This window comes from Hypomesus transpacificus, chromosome 14, assembly GCF_021917145.1.
Source record: "Hypomesus transpacificus isolate Combined female chromosome 14, fHypTra1, whole genome shotgun sequence".
Lineage (NCBI taxonomy): Eukaryota > Metazoa > Chordata > Actinopteri > Osmeriformes > Osmeridae > Hypomesus > Hypomesus transpacificus.
The window spans coordinates 12,100,331-12,119,287 of NC_061073.1; the positions used below are offsets into that span (position 1 = coordinate 12,100,331).

General features: G+C 42.7%; 2 protein-coding genes across 5 annotated transcripts in view; both read left to right on the forward strand.

Annotated features, from left to right (window-relative positions):
* The first annotated feature begins 560 nt into the window (after positions 1-560).
* On the forward strand, positions 561-8,859 carry slc13a1 (solute carrier family 13 member 1). The gene is made up of 15 exons (XM_047034339.1): positions 561-749; positions 1,405-1,533; positions 1,767-1,903; positions 2,734-2,921; positions 3,086-3,122; positions 3,233-3,302; positions 3,622-3,767; positions 3,994-4,113; positions 4,518-4,616; positions 4,930-5,031; positions 5,459-5,553; positions 5,894-5,988; positions 7,684-7,821; positions 7,973-8,112; positions 8,544-8,859. Exons 1-15 carry the CDS (start codon positions 639-641, stop codon positions 8,548-8,550), a joined length of 1,614 nt encoding a protein of 537 aa, XP_046890295.1. The 5' UTR covers positions 561-638; the 3' UTR covers positions 8,551-8,859.
* Positions 8,860-10,017: 1,158 nt separating this feature from the next.
* cadps2 (Ca++-dependent secretion activator 2) overlaps positions 10,018-18,957 on the forward strand; it is a 94,754-nt gene continuing 85,814 nt past the window's right edge. For 2 of the 4 annotated variants that reach the window (XM_047035079.1, XM_047035080.1), the window contains exon 1: positions 10,018-10,563. In XM_047035079.1, coding sequence (XP_046891035.1) covers positions 10,258-10,563 — 306 coding nt within the window. In that variant the 5' untranslated portion in view covers positions 10,018-10,257. The remainder of the gene's footprint in view (positions 10,564-18,957) is intronic. The other 2 variants (XM_047035081.1, XM_047035082.1) reach the window with 2 other exon arrangements.

Here is an 18,957-nt window from a genome sequence, read left to right on the forward strand (position 1 = left end):
CATAACCCAGGTGAGTGTAGCATATTGGTAGACGTTACTGCCTTGTGGAACAGGCCTGACCTAAAGCACCTGTGCAGATTTGTCATCAATACCACACACACCTCACTCCGACACAAGATTAACAGCATTATAATGCATGACGTCACAATGTAAAAATTCAGGGAAAACCTGCTCGTTCTGGAAATGTTGTCGACTGGGCCTTTGATACTTGAATAGAACATTAAGGGGAGGGAAGATGCAGCACATGTTCAGAGAAGTCTGTCAATGAGACATTGCCACACAAGACTGCACAGGTGAAATCCAAGTAAATAATGATGCTCCATCAATAAAGGAGGTTGTGTAACAACTCATTATGCAGATGCATGCACTCCCTCTGAATACAGGGTGCCTCCAGTCTAAGGCTCAAGGGTCACATGTCTGGACAAATCAAATACATTCGAATACGGCACAAACACAAATTGGTTAAATATTGCACATTTCAGTGCATGTTCAATGGGCTGACCATCAGCTATAAAAGTGATAAGCTTGGCGATAAACTTTACGACCGGCTGCTGGGGGCTGGATAACAAAAAGGTGAGGTTTCCCATAAAAGCTGTCAGTGCCATCCAGGACTTGTCAGAGAGAGAGCAGCTTCAACCATGGAGGCTGTAAAGATGGTTCTGAAGGTGACGTGGAGGTACCGGAGTCTCCTCATCATCCTCCTGACGCCCTCGCTCCTACTCCCTCTCCCTCTAGTCATTGGGACCAAGGTGAGAGAACACAACCAGACAAACACCTCACACACACACACGGTCAAAGCAGTAGTTTGGTATACCGTCATGATCCTTTTAATACACATGCTGGAATGTACTTAATAAAGTGTAGTATGGATAGGGAGGCTTGGTACCCATAGATTTGGTTCAAATTGTTGCCCTATTTAACAAACAAATCCAAAATTTTGCCTGTGTCATATGATAGTCAAGATTGAAAAAGTAGTATGTATTCTGTGTTTGTCAAATAAAAAAATTATCTGTATGAAAGCATATTATTAACTGAAATGACCTGGCAGAAAAAATCAATACAATGTATTATTCATACCTGTCCTTACATAAGTGACTGTTTAAGTAATCTATAGATTTAAACAAATTCTCCCTCTTTCCTCAAAAGCCTACACTGACACACCGTAATCAAAACCACCACAATACCACAATATGTCTATTTCGACTTAACGGTACATAAATGGTGTGATCAACTTTTTAATGTACTTCTTTGCAACGCTAGTTCTATTATTGGGTTTTTCACCGACTGTACATTATCACTATGGAGTGAACGACCCATAGATAACATTATCAGCTGAAGCCACTGGTTAAAAAAAAAAAAAACTGGTATAATCTATCCATCATTATTTGTCCTACCCTGCTACAGGTGGCAGATTGTGCGTTTGTCCTCATGCTGATGGCCATTTACTGGCTGACGGAGGCCTTGCCCCTGTCGGCCACAGCCATGCTGCCTGCCCTTCTCTTCCCACTGTTCGGCATCTTGAAGTCTAACGAGGTGAATGGTTTACGAGAACGCCTCCTCACGACATCCCATTATCGTTTTTTGCAGACAATTGGCACAAAAGGCACTTTTTTCACTTTATCTCTCACCCACCCCCCCCCCCACCCCCACCCCAAATACACACAATTTCAGGATGTATTTTTTTATGCAATATCGAAACAGAGCAGTAATTTTCTTTTTATTCATGCATCTGTTTTTCCCCCCCAAAATGTCCTCTCCCATGTCAGGTGGCTAAAGTGTACTTCAAAGACTTCCACCTCCTGTTGATAGGGGTAATCTGCCTGGCCACGTCCATAGAGAAATGGGGCCTCCATCGAAGGATAGCTCTCAGGCTGGTCACCCTGGTGGGGGTCAACCCTGGATGGTAAGGTCTCCTTGGAAACGTTTTGTGACCTTTCTGAAATCATCACTCATACACAAAATATTGGCACAAGTCAGTGCAGCATGTGAGACTGTGTGTGTGTGTTTGTGTTTGTCTGTGTGTGTCTTTTTGTGTTTGTGTCTGTGTGTGTACAGTATGTGTGTGGGGTTACATGATGTAATCCAGGTGAACTTTGAAGTATTCTCTTAGTTCCTATGTAATTGCAGTAGAAACAACAGTTTGTTTTGTGATAACCAATACAGACAAAGTTAACTGCTTTGGTTCGTAAGTGTCACTAATACTGATAAGCAAGGGACAAGGCCATGTCTAGCCATATATTTAAGACAAAGAATGGAATGAAGGATCAATATTATGAGAGAAGATAAGCCTAATGTAACCGAGCTGACTTGACTGAACTCACTCCTCAGAAAAATAACCTCAGTTTGAATCCTTGCACAGGCAAGAAAGGGAGGAAGATATACTGATAAGCGAAGCAATGACACTTGTGACACTTTGTTACATAAATAATAGTTCAACCAAATATTTCCAACTAAAAGTTCCACATGTTGATTTTCAGAAACCATTGTGATGTAAAGTCTATATACAATTTCTCCTAAATTAATACGCCGAAGCAAATTACATTTACGGCTACATTTTTCTGTTAAATTATTTTATTTTCTACAATGGTTTTACCACAGGAAAGCAGATTCAATTTTATAAACCAAACTTCAGGCATTTAAGAAGCCACCCTACCCATTCACCACTCACTGTTGTTTACATGAACGTGTTCAGCTTACTGACCTCATCCTGCCCCTTCCATGTCCCTTTCCCAGGCTTATGTTGGGCTTCATGTCCGGCTGTGCCTTCCTCTCCATGTGGGTCAGCAACACCTCTGCCGTCGCCATGGTGATGCCCATTGTGGAAGCCGTCATCCAGCAGATCCTGAGGTCGGAGGAGGAGGCCGATGGACGGCGCTCCAGAGCTGCTACGGGCGTCAGCAACCTGGCCCTGCAGCTGGACGGTGGGTCTGACAAGCTCACAGACGGTCTCTTGGCTTTGGGTCACGGTGTCGTAGTGCTTGATACTTGTTTGGGAGAAATGACAGTGTTTAACTGTGTGACTTGTCGTTTTTTTGTTGGTTGTACTTTGTACCTCTAAACGTTATACATTCATTTTGTTTTTTAGAAATTATTGGGCAGAAGGAGAAAGAGGATATTATGAGGTACAGAAAAAAATGCAGTTTCCTTCTTTAAGATGAAAGATGGTTCAAAGTTACTTCTTAGTCTAAGTGATACAGCAATGTTATGCCACTGTCATGTTGTCTGTCCACAGTAGCCAAGTACAAGATCCAGAAGCTCAAGTGTACACTATTCCTGACAACGAAGTCCCCCCACGCAGAACTGTAAGTAGAAAATACAACCACAGAACAGTAACTACAACCTAAAAGCAACATAGCACCAACTGGACAATATCACCATGCATTGGTTGTCATTAAAATACTAGTTATCGGTGAGAAATTATCCGTTGTTATAATGAGATTTATGATGTTGGGAGATTTTATTATTAGAATATTTGAACAAATTATTGTTAAAACCTGTATTAAATTGTCATGCTTTATAAACAATATTATTCTACATACAACAATTTCAGCTTTGGAATTCTAGAGGTCCCGACAGGCACTTCAAGGACCGTTTTATGACCCTTTCATTACATGACCTAAGGTCATCCCTCAGGTACCCGGAAGGAAACAAGATAATATGATCTGCAAGGCTTTGTGCATCAGCATTGCCTATTCATCCAGCATGGGCGGGATCGCCACTTTACCCGGGACTTCCCCCAATCTCATCTTCTCAGAGTACATGACTCAGTAAGTTTTTTACTGAACTGTACCTTTAAAACCAGATGTGTGCTCGGAGTCGTGTGTGTGTGTTTGTGTGCGTGCAGACACTGTTGCCCTTAAGATTGATATAGAGTAAGACCAGAGATATATTTAGTTTGTAAAGTAAAATGCACTTAAAATAAAATGATACACTAAATTGATTCATCATCCATATTGTGCACTTGGATTTTTTGTAATGGGAGTTCTGTTTCAGGTTTTACCCAGACTGCGACCAGATCAACTTTGGAAACTGGCTCCTTCTCTGTGTCCCCATCAGTATCCTGATGCTGCTGTTGTCATGGATATGGCTGTACTGGCTGTTCATTGGCTCTGAGTGAGTGCACACTGCCTCAAGTCTCTTATGAGAATTATCTGAAATATTTAAAGCCAATATTTATAGTTAAGGGTACAGCAAAAACATTGAGCTATCTACAGGTGAACGCCTTTGCTTCCTTGAGTGAACAATATAATGTTAATAGATTACCATCATAGCAATTCATTATCCACGGCGTTCTCCTTGTTTAGGCATCATGTCTGTCCATTGTGTTTTGAAGAAGATTAGTTAATCATTAGTGTTGGATGCTCGGAAATTGAACATTAGTTGTCTGATCACAATCAGTGAGGCAAATGTCCAAAATGCTATCTTTATTGTTTGTCAACTCTCTCTTTCTCACTCTCTCACTCTACCTCGGTCTATCTCTGTCTCTCTTCCTTTCTCACCCACACCTGCACACACAGTTTTAGGTCTTTGCTGCGCTGTGGAGGACAACGGTCCGAGAGGGAGAAGGAAACAGGCCGCGTCATTCAGGAGGAGTATAATTCTCTGGGGCCTATTGGGTGAGACACCCGTTCTTTCTTGAGTGTTGGTGACTTTTGAGATTGTGTTAATTATACATGGATTCATTTAGACAAACAATTCAAACAAACACACTACACGTGTGTTCTCTCTTCCCCCCGTTCCTAATCAGACATGACTGATTTCAAGATTAGTGGGGGGAAAACATTGTATAACCCCCAATGCCAGCACTACACATGCCCTGCTGCTAATTATTTATGCTCTGTGGTCTCTTGCGGTTCCTCCTGTCCGCACCTAGACCCACAGCCATGTTTGAGTCTATGGTTGAGTGTCTCCTTCTCCTGCTCCATCCAGTCCTCAGGAGGTGGTGACCCTGATCATCTTCGTGCTGATGGCTCTCCTGTGGTTCACCAGGAAGCCTGGCTTCATGCCTGGCTGGGCCAACCTCTTCCCTGAGTGAGTTTTTGCCATCACTGGTACACCTGTTTGTTTTGCAATCTACACCCATTAACAACATTAAAGTCGGTATTGGACGAAAACAACCTGTTATCAGGATTCCTCATTAAAAGGGTTCCATTTTTAGTATTAGTATCATAATACCTGGCATTACCTATGGTTGATAGAAATCAAGGAAATCAAGCAGGATGTAAATTTGCTCTAAATTACATTACATTTACATTTAGTCATTTAGTAGACGCTCTTATCCGAGCAACTTACTCGTACAGGGACATTCCCCCAAGGCAAGTAGGGTGCCTTGCCCAAGGACACAACGTCATTTGGCACGGCCGGGAATCAAACCAGCAACCTTCAGATTAATGGCCCGATTCCCTAACTGCTTAGCCATCTGACCCCCCACTGACTGACTTCTTCTGCATTCACGCAGACATGCCGGCTACGCTACAGATGCAACCGCTGCCTTGCTGCTCGGCCTTCTCCTGTTTGTCATCCCAGCACATGGTCCATCCCCCAAGAATTTTGGTAGCCATCTTTTCAAAAACCTAATAATATGAATGCATGCATTTAGCAGGTGATTTCAAGTATACATTCTATAATATATTCTAGTAGGATGTCAGGTATACCTAGTACAGAAGCAAACTTTAACAGGCCACTATTGTTTAGAACATTTAAGCTTCACAAGATACTGAGAAAGAAATCAATCCTTGTTTTTCCACTTAATTCTCCTGATATGGCTCCATGGCCTCCATGGTAATCAAATATAGTCTTAGAATGTATTTACAACATGGAATGTATTTACAACGGTTGCTGTACAGACTGTGGCAACACAACACAATACAGAATCGTATCTGTCTCCCTCCAGAGGCCATGATCACATGGAAGGAGTTCCAGGCTGTTATGCCATGGGAGGTGGCGCTGCTTGTTGGTGGAGGTTTTGCCTTGGCTGAGGGAACCCAGGTACAGTTTACCAGACCTTCATCATCTTTATCATGTTGTCTTTCCCTAGTAAGCTTTTAGAGCCTACTCCCTACATTATACACCTTTCCTAAAACCTCACATTATACCTTTACACTTTGTCTAGTCGCTCTGGATAAAAGCGTCTGCTAAATGATTAAATGTCTACACCCTCATCTTAAACTTCCCCTATACCCTACACTATACCTACACCTTCCCTAGACGTTACACCTCTCCTACACCCTGACAAACCCCTGTGGAAATCAATTTCACAAGTGAAAGCAGGCAATGGATTTACGGGTCCAACTCCAGCTGAGATGTTAGGGCCGCAGATTCTATAAAAAAGCCTGACGTACATGTTGTTGACGTACATTAGCCAAAGAAACTTCAGTGCGCCAATGTACAAAAGGTTTTCCGAAACCGCCACACTTTTCGTTACTCATTAAGGCTAAGTCATTAGTATCCTGCTGGTGAGTTGCTAAGTAACATGGCACATGTTGTGTTCTCTGTGATTTACAGTATTAGTTTGAATGCAGAACAGTCTCTACGTGGATCCATTCAAAACTGTGAAAGACAGGAAAACTAAACTGAGAGGGAGCTAAATCTTTACTGACTAAACTGCAAGCAGACTTGAAGTATGCTTGAAGAATGAATACAAATGATTTTTGCCGGTGTTCTAAAATTAATTTAAGGGTAGGGGGAGTACTTGTTCACACGGTCAACCTTTTTGAGCGAAACAATAAAGGGCAATGCATGCACAAACAAGTTCTCCGTTTAGGATTACAACTCCACAAAAGAAAAGGAGAAACCACAATGGCCACTGCCACTGGGTTTTCATTGTGTCCCATCTTCTTCGCGACTATCGGGGCCAGCTGATAAATTAAACTTTTACCGAATCCCGTAGGAAAGACGGCAAAAACTTATTTTCCATCGACAAATGCTTTGATTGCTTCTCTCTGTTTCTCTTTCAAAATTAATGCGCTGTCGATGTCTTCTAAAACAGACTTGATGGCAGAATCATAACATCCCAGATCTCCAGCGGTAGCCATGTTTGTTCAAAACAAATTCAACTTAAGCGCTCTTTTGTGTCGTGGGTGATTACGTTACTGTTGATCATCTGTCCATCATCGTATAAAGCCCGCCCTGGCAATTTCATTGGTTCGCCCAGATTCTGGTTTTCTGTAGTTGGTCCCCAATACGAGACCCTCCAGACCCAACTTCCCGACCAAATTTTTTGGGGGGCGGGGAGAAGTTGGGCTGGCAGCCAGGCTAGTTCCCCATAGCCCCTTGCTTTAACTATTATTATTCCACGAGAACATTGGGGTATGCTAAATGGCAAAATATGTAATATGCAATTATTTAAGTTGTTCATGCAATTGAAGGGGAGTTCTAACATTGCCACCGGGGGCTATTAGACATCATTAGCCATATGAAATGAACATGGTGTTCATGGTGAATAAATTGTTGACAATGAAAATGACTCAGTACTGCAATAGGCACATAAACAAGGGTTGTAGATTGTAAATGGGGTATACTTAAAGGATGGGTTTTTTTGTTGCACAAACAAAAACATATATCACCACATCAACAAAAATGTATGTGTTTTATTAAATGCCACCAGAGGCAATTAAGATAAAAGGTTGTACTTTGCAGTAAACAGGATGTTCTTTTCACAATATCTGTGTGTGCGTTCTGCAGGCTGAGGCAATCCAAGTGAACCCACTCTACATGCTGATACCCACAACCCTCTGCACGTCTTTCTCCTTCCTGCTTCCTGTGTCTAACCCATCCAATGCCATCGTGTTTGGCTATGGCCATCTTCGCACCATTGACATGGTGAGTATTGAGTGAGCAGTGCACATTTTAGTATAACTACTGTCACCCCATCACATTGCATAGAAGCATGTTGTAGCGACAGTCTAATGTAAATACATCATACACATGTAAAGGGTATTCTTCATGTTTTCCCTCCATTCGATGATTCTAGGTGAAGGCGGGGCTTGGCACAAACGTAATCGGTGTCCTTGTGGTGGTACTGGCTGTGACGACTTTGGGAGTACCCCTATTTGGACTCAATACCTACCCTGACTGGGCGCCCATCTTACCTCCGTCCAACAGCACTGGCCTGTGAGTCTTTGGGATAAAAGCACAGCTGAAATTACCTCAGGAAGGAAAAAAAAAGTGGGCAAGTAAGGACCAATAGCGTGGACAAAGATGGGACACTGTACACAACGTGGTTCTGGTTAGTTAGCTATCCAGGCTAACGGATGCTGGTGATGGTGCACAGGTCGGGTCGCAAGGGAATATTGTTCTCCTGAAGTGCACAATATCACGGTCCACAGATTTTAAAATGCCGTTTGAGGACAAATCGATCGACTCCAGAGGACACTGTTTAACCAATATTGCAGTGCACCATGATGCAGTTTATTGACACGTGCATCATTGTATTTGTATTGGAACATCATGTTTTGTACCACACGTACAGCACATTGTTCTTGTGCAGAGGATTGATTTTGTCGCAGTTTATTTGTAAAAAATCTGTTTTTCCCATCCAATAGGAGCTGAAGAGTGGCAGTGACAGTGAATGTGAGAAAACATGAAGAAAAAAAAAAAGACAAACTGTCAGGTTGACTGCTGTATCACAGCAGTCATCATTATATAATGTAAATACAATGCTACAAATCAGTGGTAGCTTGTTTACCTACACGTAAACCCAAATTTATATAGGAAAGATTTTCTAAGTACTGTACATTGATGTGGTTTTCTGTGAAATGTTGGTACATTGTAAAAGTGAAGTGACTGAAAGTATATTCGGTGTTGACATTTTGGAGTTGAAGTTGGATGTTACTCAGAAGAACTGAGTGAACAATTTATTATTAAATGTATATATTTTTTGGACATTGTTGAATGAGGATCTTTATGTGTTGGTGGTAAAGAGCCATCATAGCCCTTCCCTGTGAGAAGCTTTGACTTATGAGGCACATTGAGATGTAAGATTCCATCTTGTAGTCACTGTGTCCCTGGTTCTACTTGAGTACAGCATTACGTCTTGCCCTACGGAAAAGACCCTGCTCCAAAAGAGCTATTCCTGTAGGTTCACAATCCAATCAGCACACCTGATTCAAATAATTAGATGGTTGATGCATTCAATCTGATTGGTCACTTAGTAGCTCTCTAGGGACAGAGTTGGACACATAGTTTAGATCTACAATACCAATAAGATGACACACTACTAAATGACATTGTCTGAATACTGTAAGTGTTTAAGTGTGCAGCATCTAAAGGTGAAGTACAATTAGTCTAATGGTGTCACATTACAAATACTTAGTGGAAGTGATGTTTGATCCTCCCCCCCCCCCCCCCCCCCCCCCCACACACACACAAACACGCCATGGCCATAAGGACACACAAACGTATGCAAGCATACACAAGCATACACCCACACATCATAGAAACACACACACACACAGAAAGCTATGGCATTAAGATAATTAAGTCAGCAATAGCACTCATGCCATGACAACACTAATGTAATTAGTGTTGTTAATTTTATATGAAGGTTGACAAGACGCAAATGCCTGGCCATGGTACAGACAGGCACCAGGCAGGAGCAATTAGCTTTAATCATCTTCATTTCAAGACATAAGACATTTAGCAAAAGGTTAATTTATTCAATTTAAAAAAAAACTAAATTACAAGGTAAGACAAATGTCATGCTACCCTTAATATGCCTTTGTCCTACTAGAATGCAGTGTTTCATATTTAAATACAACTTCAAATTAAGCATTGTTTGTTTTAAAATCTGAAAAGCAGCCTATAGTTTTACACCCATTTGTAGATATTGGTATCAACGTCAGACAAATGTTTCCAACGGGATCGACAGTCTCCAAACAAGAACCGTAAACGAAGGGTTGCTACTCCAATGTTTGTTCTTTTCTTATGGTAGATCGACTAGTTAAAATGGGCACCTCCCACGTGTTGCTGTTGTCCATTCTACACTACAGGTTGCCCACCTGTATGGGAACCCAATGCGCGCACTGCCGTTGCGATAGTGAAAAGGCGCAAGCGGAAAGCCTTTGAGAGGCGACGTTTCTAAACTCCGCCCTTCACCTCGCATTTCTGTCAAGAAATTTCACTGTGAAGTCGTCGTCACCGTTCGGAAAGAGAGAAGAATACCGCCACTTAAAGGGCTGTGGCGACAAACACGAGCTGTCATCTCACGAGCTTTTCATTTTAGAAAAACAGTTGTTCACCTGCACCTGTGTCTTAGCGATGTTGGATCCGTCCTCAAGTGAAGATTCGGGGGGAGATGAGGACCCTGAAGTTCCAAAAGAATTTCCTAAAACACCTGGTGCTTCCTCGGGGCAAGGAGGTAAACAAAAGAAACGACCACAAACTGATCAACCCAAGCCTGAAAGTCATCCCGAACAAGATGAACTGGAGAAAGAAAGGGAGAGACTTCAGAAGGAAGAAGCGGAGAGGAAGATTAAGCTGCAGGTTTACGTGTTTGTGTTGCGATGTATCGCATACCCTTTCAATGCCAAACAACCCACTGATATGGCACGCAGACAACAGAAGGTAAGTGAGGGCAAACGCAGGCTAACCTTTTAAATACAGTTTGGAATAAAAGTAGCTAGTTACTGATAAAAAAGTGACTTCCTGCTACTTAAAACTAATTTGATATGACATAACAACCATAATAAGTGACAACCACAAGTTTAAACCCAATCACAATAGGCTATATCGAATTACATAATTGCTTACTTTTTTATGGCTGGTTTGTTTAGCATACAAACAAACCGCAATCAGGATTCACCAGGTTAAGCCACAGGATGAGAGAGCAATTAGTAAACCTCTGCATCTTTATCTCCTGTATGTCGGCAAAGCTTGGATATCAAAGCAGGATCAGAGTAGGTTGGACTGCACAGCTGTTGCTCGTGCTGAACAATGGTCTGTATAACCCTAGGTGAACAGGCAAATTACTACAGCAATGGAGCTAAATCCTTGGCAACAGATAAAGGAAAAGGAGTATGTGTGTGTGGAATGTAAAAGACAATATGAATGAAATAGTATGATAAGTCACAAAACCCCATTATTTGGACTCTTCACATCATCAAAGAAGACTGAGACTAAAAACATTTTGTCTTTCCAAGATTGACTTTTTAGTTTGTTTACCTGGCCTGAGTCAAAATGCAAAATTAGCCTGAGGCATTGGCAGAAACAGCCTCCCCTTATTGACCAACACCAGCTGATTTGCAATCTAGTGGAAATCGAAAGCCTCAGTTCCCCTCCTGCTCGCATGCATGAACCTTCAGGGTTGGAATAAAATAAAAAAGGGTTATCATCAAAATCAAAAGTGTTAGCTTGTATCAAAATACTAGCATATCTATGGCTAAATTATGCAGTAGATTCTGTGATGTGTAGTGAATTTGGCAGAGGCGATTAGTTGACAAGACTTGCAGTTGTGTACTGCACCTTCCCTTGGTCTAGAACTCCTGCCATGGTGATACAGTATGCAACATCACCATTGGCTTTTAGACCTACAGTATATTCCTTACAGCATGCAAACATTCAACCTCATACCCTTTGCAACTGTTCACAGATTGCAAGCCTTCCAAGTCTTCCCTGCCTGTGGCTCTGTGCATGCATTCAAAGTACAAGGAAAATAGAATCACCCATGCATAACAGCCTAGTGTGATGCAATTACTTCTTAAGGTTTATTGAATAAAGCCAATGGCTGTCTTGATATTCTGATTGGCCTTTTACTAGTGTCAATATATTTAGTGATGCATTTACTCTAATGTGATACTGAACACAAAATTATAAATTATTTGATAAATAAATATGTGACGAAGAGTGTATGCAGCCTATTTTATAAGCACACTAAATTCAATGCTTAAATGTATGTTTTCTTTATGATAAGTGAAATTCCCTCCAGACTTCAGTTAGTATGGGTCATTATGTTGGTAATACCCAGTGGTTTAGCCGTTTTCCAACTCGACCAAAGATAATTGTTTTGAGTGCTCAGCTGTCGTGGCAGTAGTCAAACTTCAATAGGCTGTAATGACTGTTCATCTCTCAACCGTACAATTTTTAAAGGACACATTTGCCAACTTTGTAAAGCAGCCATGGCTCCTAAAGCAGCGTTTCTTAACCCTGTCCTCAGGGAACCCCTGTCCTGCATGTTTTGGATGTTTCCCTGCTCCAAAACACCTTATTCAAATTAATGGGTCATTATCTAGGTCTGTCAAAGTCTGGTAACAAACATGCATTTGAATCAGGTGTGTTGGAGCCAAGATACATCTTAAACATGCAGGACAAGGGTTCCCTGAGGACAAGCATCTCTCTTTACTTCCTAAACCTTAATTAAGTCTTAGAATGTGCAAATTAATCCATGGAACTGTTCATGGGATAGGAGATTTAATGTGGAAGATTCTGTTTGTTGTAACTCGTTTAAACGCTATTGGCTTGCCAAGGTTTGTTGTTGGATATGGATTGCCGCACAGCACCTTCTGAGGGCATTCTAAAACCTATATGTCCATCTGCTGAACTGTTTGTGTATGAAAGCATCCACACAACTTGCTTTTGATGCACTAGCTGGCGAACTACTGAGTTATTGATGTTACTCAATCAAATACAGACTGTGAATTTAAAGACACAAAGGCACTTGTCTTTGGGCTGAGTGAGTTAGCGAGGTGGTTTGGAGTATGAGAGGTTGGGATTTCATCCCAGCTGGTTGAATACACAGTACATGCTGTATTGTCGAAAAACTTGTTTTACAACATCCCTGACTTCCTTGTTGACATACTTTAATGATTTGTGAAACTGAAGCCAGCACATCCACAACCAAGAAGCAGGCAAAGCCCTTCACATCCATTCCCTCTGCTGGTCTGTCCTTCCTTGATCAACCTAATGGGACAGCCATGGGCATGGTGCTTACTCATAATGACGTTTGATGTAAGCCTTTAATCAAAGGCTAACTCCTAAACTAAGTAGCTGGTGAAAGCGTATGCTTTATTGACCAAAAGTCGTATGCTGTATGTACTGTGCCACACTATGAAACTTCCTTGTTGCCATGCTGATGGAACAGTCTTTAAGTTCAACCCTCGCCCCTTTTTGTACCGTACACCATTCCTGGTCTAAAGCAGTTTATCTTTATAAAAAATATTATCTGTCCAAGTCTGTTACATTGACATTTCATTCATTTAGCATACAAATAGTGCACATAGATTAGAATAGAATGTTAATGTTTGAAGAGGTTTAACTAAAGTTATGTTTGGTGTGTGCTTGGTAAATGTGATATGAAAAGTACAATCAATCCATTATTGATATGTAATCAATCACCTATTAAGTCTTGATGAAACAATATTCTTGTGAACTAGTCAGTCAGTAACTTGTATATCATTGTAAAGACACTCGTTATTCCATTTGATATTATTTGACCTGCCTTACTCCCTCCAAGATCTACAGTATTTCGGAGGTCAGAGTCAAGGAACATTCTGGATTTACCAGCCAGATCGCACAGTGGTATAGTTGGACATCTGCTATAATATTCAGCTGTGAAAAGACCCCATTTGTGCCAAAAGATGTCTAGAGGTTGCGGTCTAAAACGTATGGTGCTGTAAGAATACACTGTCTGAATACACTCAGAAATGTGATTGGATCAGGATTCAGGGTCACTGGTTCTACGCGGAGGATATTCTTGGGAGACTCCAATGCAAGAAGCAACTTAGGGTTCTGTGAGAGTTGTCTTTCCTGATCAGTGGAGCACAGCGCTGAGGAGCAGGAAGAGGTCACATGACAATGTCAGGTCAAGACACGAGTGCCTACGAGAGCCTTGCAGTACATCACTGTCAAGTTTTTTCAATGTCCCTTTTGTATGTGTAAAACCCAAACCCGTAATTTACTTCATATTGATGCAACCCACCAAAGCAGCAGATTAAACGATGTCTGCTACGACTGCTTAAACATTTTCCAAAGTCTGATCATCGGTGGAGAACATTTTCATGGGACTCACAAAAGGACACCCGGTCCACTAACACAGTATGTTGAGACTTCCTGTTTTGTCACACTGTGGAGCAGCCTGTTCTGTGCTCGTGTCAAGAGCACAAGGGCAAGCAGGCCTCACAGTAAAGCACTGGAAAACGGATGTGACTCTACAAGGAACAGCATCAGACAAATGAAAACAGACCTTGAGTAAAGGTCACCTTTACTGCAAAGTATCTGCTAATTCATATCGTCTACAACCTCTGAACTCTGGTCTGTTTCACTTCAGCTTCTGTTTGCCAGTTTTCAAATAGAAATTTGAATAACCGTGTTGGATAGAAACAAGGCCAACTCAAAACGGTCTTCCTGCTTGTTGAAATCTACTGTACCGAGTCCCGTCATTTCAGCTAACACATTTTATAATAGACATGATCAATAGATTTTAATTGGATTCTTAAAATGACTTGAGTCGAATGTACATAAGTAAATCACTTAATACTTCTTCCATCCTGTTCCACCAATGAGGTGCAATCCCTCCCCCACACACGTTCTTTGAGACGATCTACTTGTCTACTGTACACGACAGCAGAGGAGGGAAACCATCGCCACGGAAAAGCCTCTCAGAGAAGACCCACGCATTCTTCAATACACGTGTCTAATCCCTTGGCCCTTTGTCATTACCCAAACAAATAGCCATCTTTTTCCCTCTCTCTAAACTTATGTAAGAAGCTATTTCTGCCAGAAAGAGAAGTTTCCCTGTGCATGTCTTGTGGACTGGTGGTGGGTGCAGTTGGCAGCTTATAACGTTGCCAGAGGCTGTCTTCCGTCCTCTTTGTCGTCTCGCCTTCCCCTGTCAATTTCCCTCTCCCTGAGACGTGCGTCTTCCCAGGCAGTTATGTAACTCACTCCTCCCCCTTACCCTCTCTCTCTCGTCGTGGAGTGAAGAGACGATTCCACTGGGCTATCTTGACAGCTAAGAGGAGATGCAGTGTGGAGAAACCAGCGACAGGACATCAGCAGACCCCTAAGGGCACCGAAAGCCCAGTGTGACCACCTCCTCCTCCTTTCCTCCCCGGCTAGCAAACATGAAGAAACGAGAAGTCAAGTTGAGGACGTCGTTTAATTTGGAATGAGGAACCAGACCACATAGGGTTGTCAGTCAGATTTTTCATCCTTACCTCTCCGACCTCCTCCACAACACCCCTACCGGACGCCTGCGGCTCTAACTGCACAAAAAAAAACACCAGGACCAAGCTCCAAACCTGGGCCTTTTCTGTTGCCTCACCCTCCCTCTGGAACCCCCTCCCTAACCACAACCGACAAGCAAACAGCTTGCCATCTTTCAAACAGGCTCTCACAACCCACCCTTTTCAGGCTTGCTGTCCACAGTTAACCCCCTTCTCTCTCCTCCCATATTCCTTGTCTTTTATTGACGTCTTTCTTAAGGATTTGACTGTCTGAAGGTTCTTTGAGTGTCTGGCAAATTGCTATACCAAACGTATGTATTATTAATTTACAAGTGTTTTCATTTCAGTTCAAACATCTACATGGGTTTATATTAGGTGATGGCATACAGGGCGGGCCTACTTAATTGTTCATTGACTTTCATGTCAATTCCAAATTGTATTTAATATTTAATACCCAGTTCCTACACAGCTCTAAACACTATGAAACTGCACAGCAGTATGATTGTATAAACTGTGTGAGAAAGGTCCATTTTAGCTCGAAAGCTTCTTGTAGCTCGGCCTGACATTATGACCTTTTTAAAATATGCAAAGCCCCGTCTCTCCCTTCTGAAGCACGATTATTTAAAGGATTGTGCATTTCCACACAGGTTGGTCTCCAGAGTATAGAGGGTGGGGGTGAACAATGACCTCAAGCCCTCAAGGGTCAGGGCTAATTTGCAGCACCCTCAAGAACGTGGAGGATTGATTCTGATAATGATCTGAAATGTCTATTGACAGATTGAATATTGAGCATCCTGTCCTCCTCTAGTTTCTGTAACAGTCGACAGTTCCAGTTGGTGGGTGCGGTGGCTAATGAAGTCTCTTGGGGCTGTGTCTCCAGGGCTCCTTCATGCACAGCGTCAGGAGAGCGCTTGTGTTCTGCATCCACAGAGGCATCGAGTATGGGTTGTGTATTGTTTGTTTTATTACAGCTTATTTTGAATTTCAAAGGAAAACATTTCCCCCTACTTTCATGTGAAGTTAGACGGTAACGCTTCGGAGAAAGAAAAGCCGATGATTTATTCAACTGACCTTCAGCAAAGCGTGCTATAGACTCAGACTGTGCAGCGAATCTTTTCAGTAATAGGATGAATGAATAAGAAAATCCTTTTTATTTAAAAGTAGACATCTATAGAAATCTCACTGGTGGGGTCACATGATGCCGTTTCCGACTGAAAAAGGACTTGTTGCTAAATGATTATCAGATGTAGCACTTGATGGAATATCGCTGTGAAATAAGCATAAGTAGCACTTATGTTTTATGCATAAAACTGTAGCTGACAAAAAGATACGGAGGAAAAAAGCTGTGTGCACACTCACGTCATGCACGCACATGTGGGACCATTGGGATAATTTCCTCATGGGTTATTGATTGAGCAAATACAATGCACACAACTCCTGGAGATCTCCGTCTGTGAAATTGAAAATGACACTTTGTATAAGCAATCAGTTTGTCTTTCATGCCTCGTCCTTCAAGCTGAAGTCAGTTGTGATTGCATTTTCCCTGCCGCGGAGACAGACTGGCACCTGCCAACCATCTACGGCAGGTTTTAATTGGGACTGGGTCTATTGATCAGGTCTATATCCTGCATTGTTCTGTTACGTGTAGATATGATCTGTGTACACTGCTGCTATGGCCACCGATTTTGTATAAATGTAAAGAGACTATCTTTTCCTCTCCCAGCTCAGCTTATGATAGTTGATGCTCAGGGGCTGGAAGACCAAATCTTGCCTTCAGGTTTTTTTTGCTGGCCTTGCATTTGTATTGAATGCCCTTTAGCTTAGCTGTCCACAGTCTTAGACCTTTTTATAAACCCAGAATAATAAATATTACTCAAACTATTTTGGGGGGTGTTAAAGCAAGAAGTATGTTCCTCTTTATTTTAGTTTGACTTAGCCAAACTAAGAAAAATGTTAAGTAAGGGAAATATCCACCCTGTTTAAAAAAAATATATATATATGTTATTTTAAGGATGTCTTCCCTTTGCTACAACAGTAGATGTAACCTCAGGGCAGACTTATTTTCATCCGATTTCTTCCACTGTGTCTGTCCTACCAAAGAGAGACATGGTTGGTGGACTGTCACAATGACAGCAGGAGCTTGAGAGAAGGAGAGCTGGAGACGTCGAGGCTGGCGGGGGACTCGCCCCCCTCGGTTTCCCTCGTCTCACCCCCTCCCCTCAGCGTCTTCTGCCTAATGCTGATAAAGAGTCGCACACTCACACACACACACACACACTTCTTTATCGGAGGTGTCGAGGGGGCAGACGCCACCCGTCCCCTTCCTCATTAAGGCTGATGCTCGGGGATGTTCTGGAATGTCGCGGCTCCATTGTCCCGCAGCTGTGTGTGTTCTCTACGTGTGTACAATGAGACTGCGAGGGCTTCACGCCACCCCAGTGCCGTCCGCAGCATAGCTCTGCAGCAAGAGGCACTCTGTCACTGCTGGGGAAAGCACAGCCTGTTTGCGTTGTGATTTTTAATTAGAAATGCACCCAAAGAAAATACATGTTTGGATCCCCCCCCCCCATGAATCCCAGCTACCACTGATCTCATCTTGCTGGTTACATTTCATACGACCCGAAGGCCAGCTCCAGATGAGGCTTCTGTTAATATTTCTATCTACCAGTCTGGTGACTACTGCTGCTGTATCTTAGGTAATGAGTTATTTCACCATTTGATCTGGCATGTGTATATACCCAGAACAATGATATTTGTAACAAAAAAAGTGATGCTAATAATATCCATTTGAAAATCGTAGTTAGATCTGTATTATTATAACAACGTAGGAAACATGACGAAATGTGTCATCCGTTGATTGGCTGATTACACAGCAGCCTCTAGATTTGCAGGTATGGGGAGCGCTGAGGGGGGAGTCATGGTAGTCAAGTATCACAGGCCAAAGTTTGAAGGGCTTCTACACTGCCACGGTCAGCTGTTTGACCAGACTATGTCAATGCCATTGACTAGATGTCCCTTCTCCCCATTGGCTTTTCAGCGAGTCTTTTGGCTCTTGCTCTCGCTTGGTTTGGCAACCTGACCGTGAACATCCAGACCCTCCTGTGTGAGAGCAGGACCGAGCGAAGCGGACATGACTGTTTGACACGCTCCAAGGAGGATCACACGTCGCTGCGGCGCGTCCCGGAACTCGGAGGCATCTCTCGTCTTCCGTCAGCTATTAGGAGGTTAAGACGGTTGGTGTGCCAAGACTTGCTCGTCAGGCTTTCCCGCTGCAGCCAGCTCAGACGGTCTCGCTCCAGAATCCCTTTGATCTCCCTCCGCGGCAGATCAGCAGTTAGCACATCTGGACTGAATATTCCCTTTGACGAAGGACGTGCTTGGGCTCGGTCCCAAGCATGCGAGATGGCCGTGTTCTTGTAGGTCTGGACAGCTGCTTTGATGCAGAGCGGTCAGACTGTAGGTGTTCAATTCTCTTGAATCACTTCCGATCTCTGTGTCTTCAAGGTTCCGACACTGTGACCCGCACAGGACAATGCCGCGAAAACACAATCAACCGCAATGGCCTGTTTTTCTAGCTGAATTCCTTGTGGAGTCTCATGCGTGCACCCAGACGTGGTGTGTTTGCATGTACACCATTGAGGCTCGAGAGCTTGATTGGCTGGTGTGTTATTCTGAGAGACGACATCCCTGGGCTTTCCTGCCCTAGCTGAGGGTATAACCAACTACTCGTCTGTCTGTACATGGATATCCTTTCTGGGTGAACTGGCAGGATTGCTTGCCTACTGTGAGGCAGCGTTTG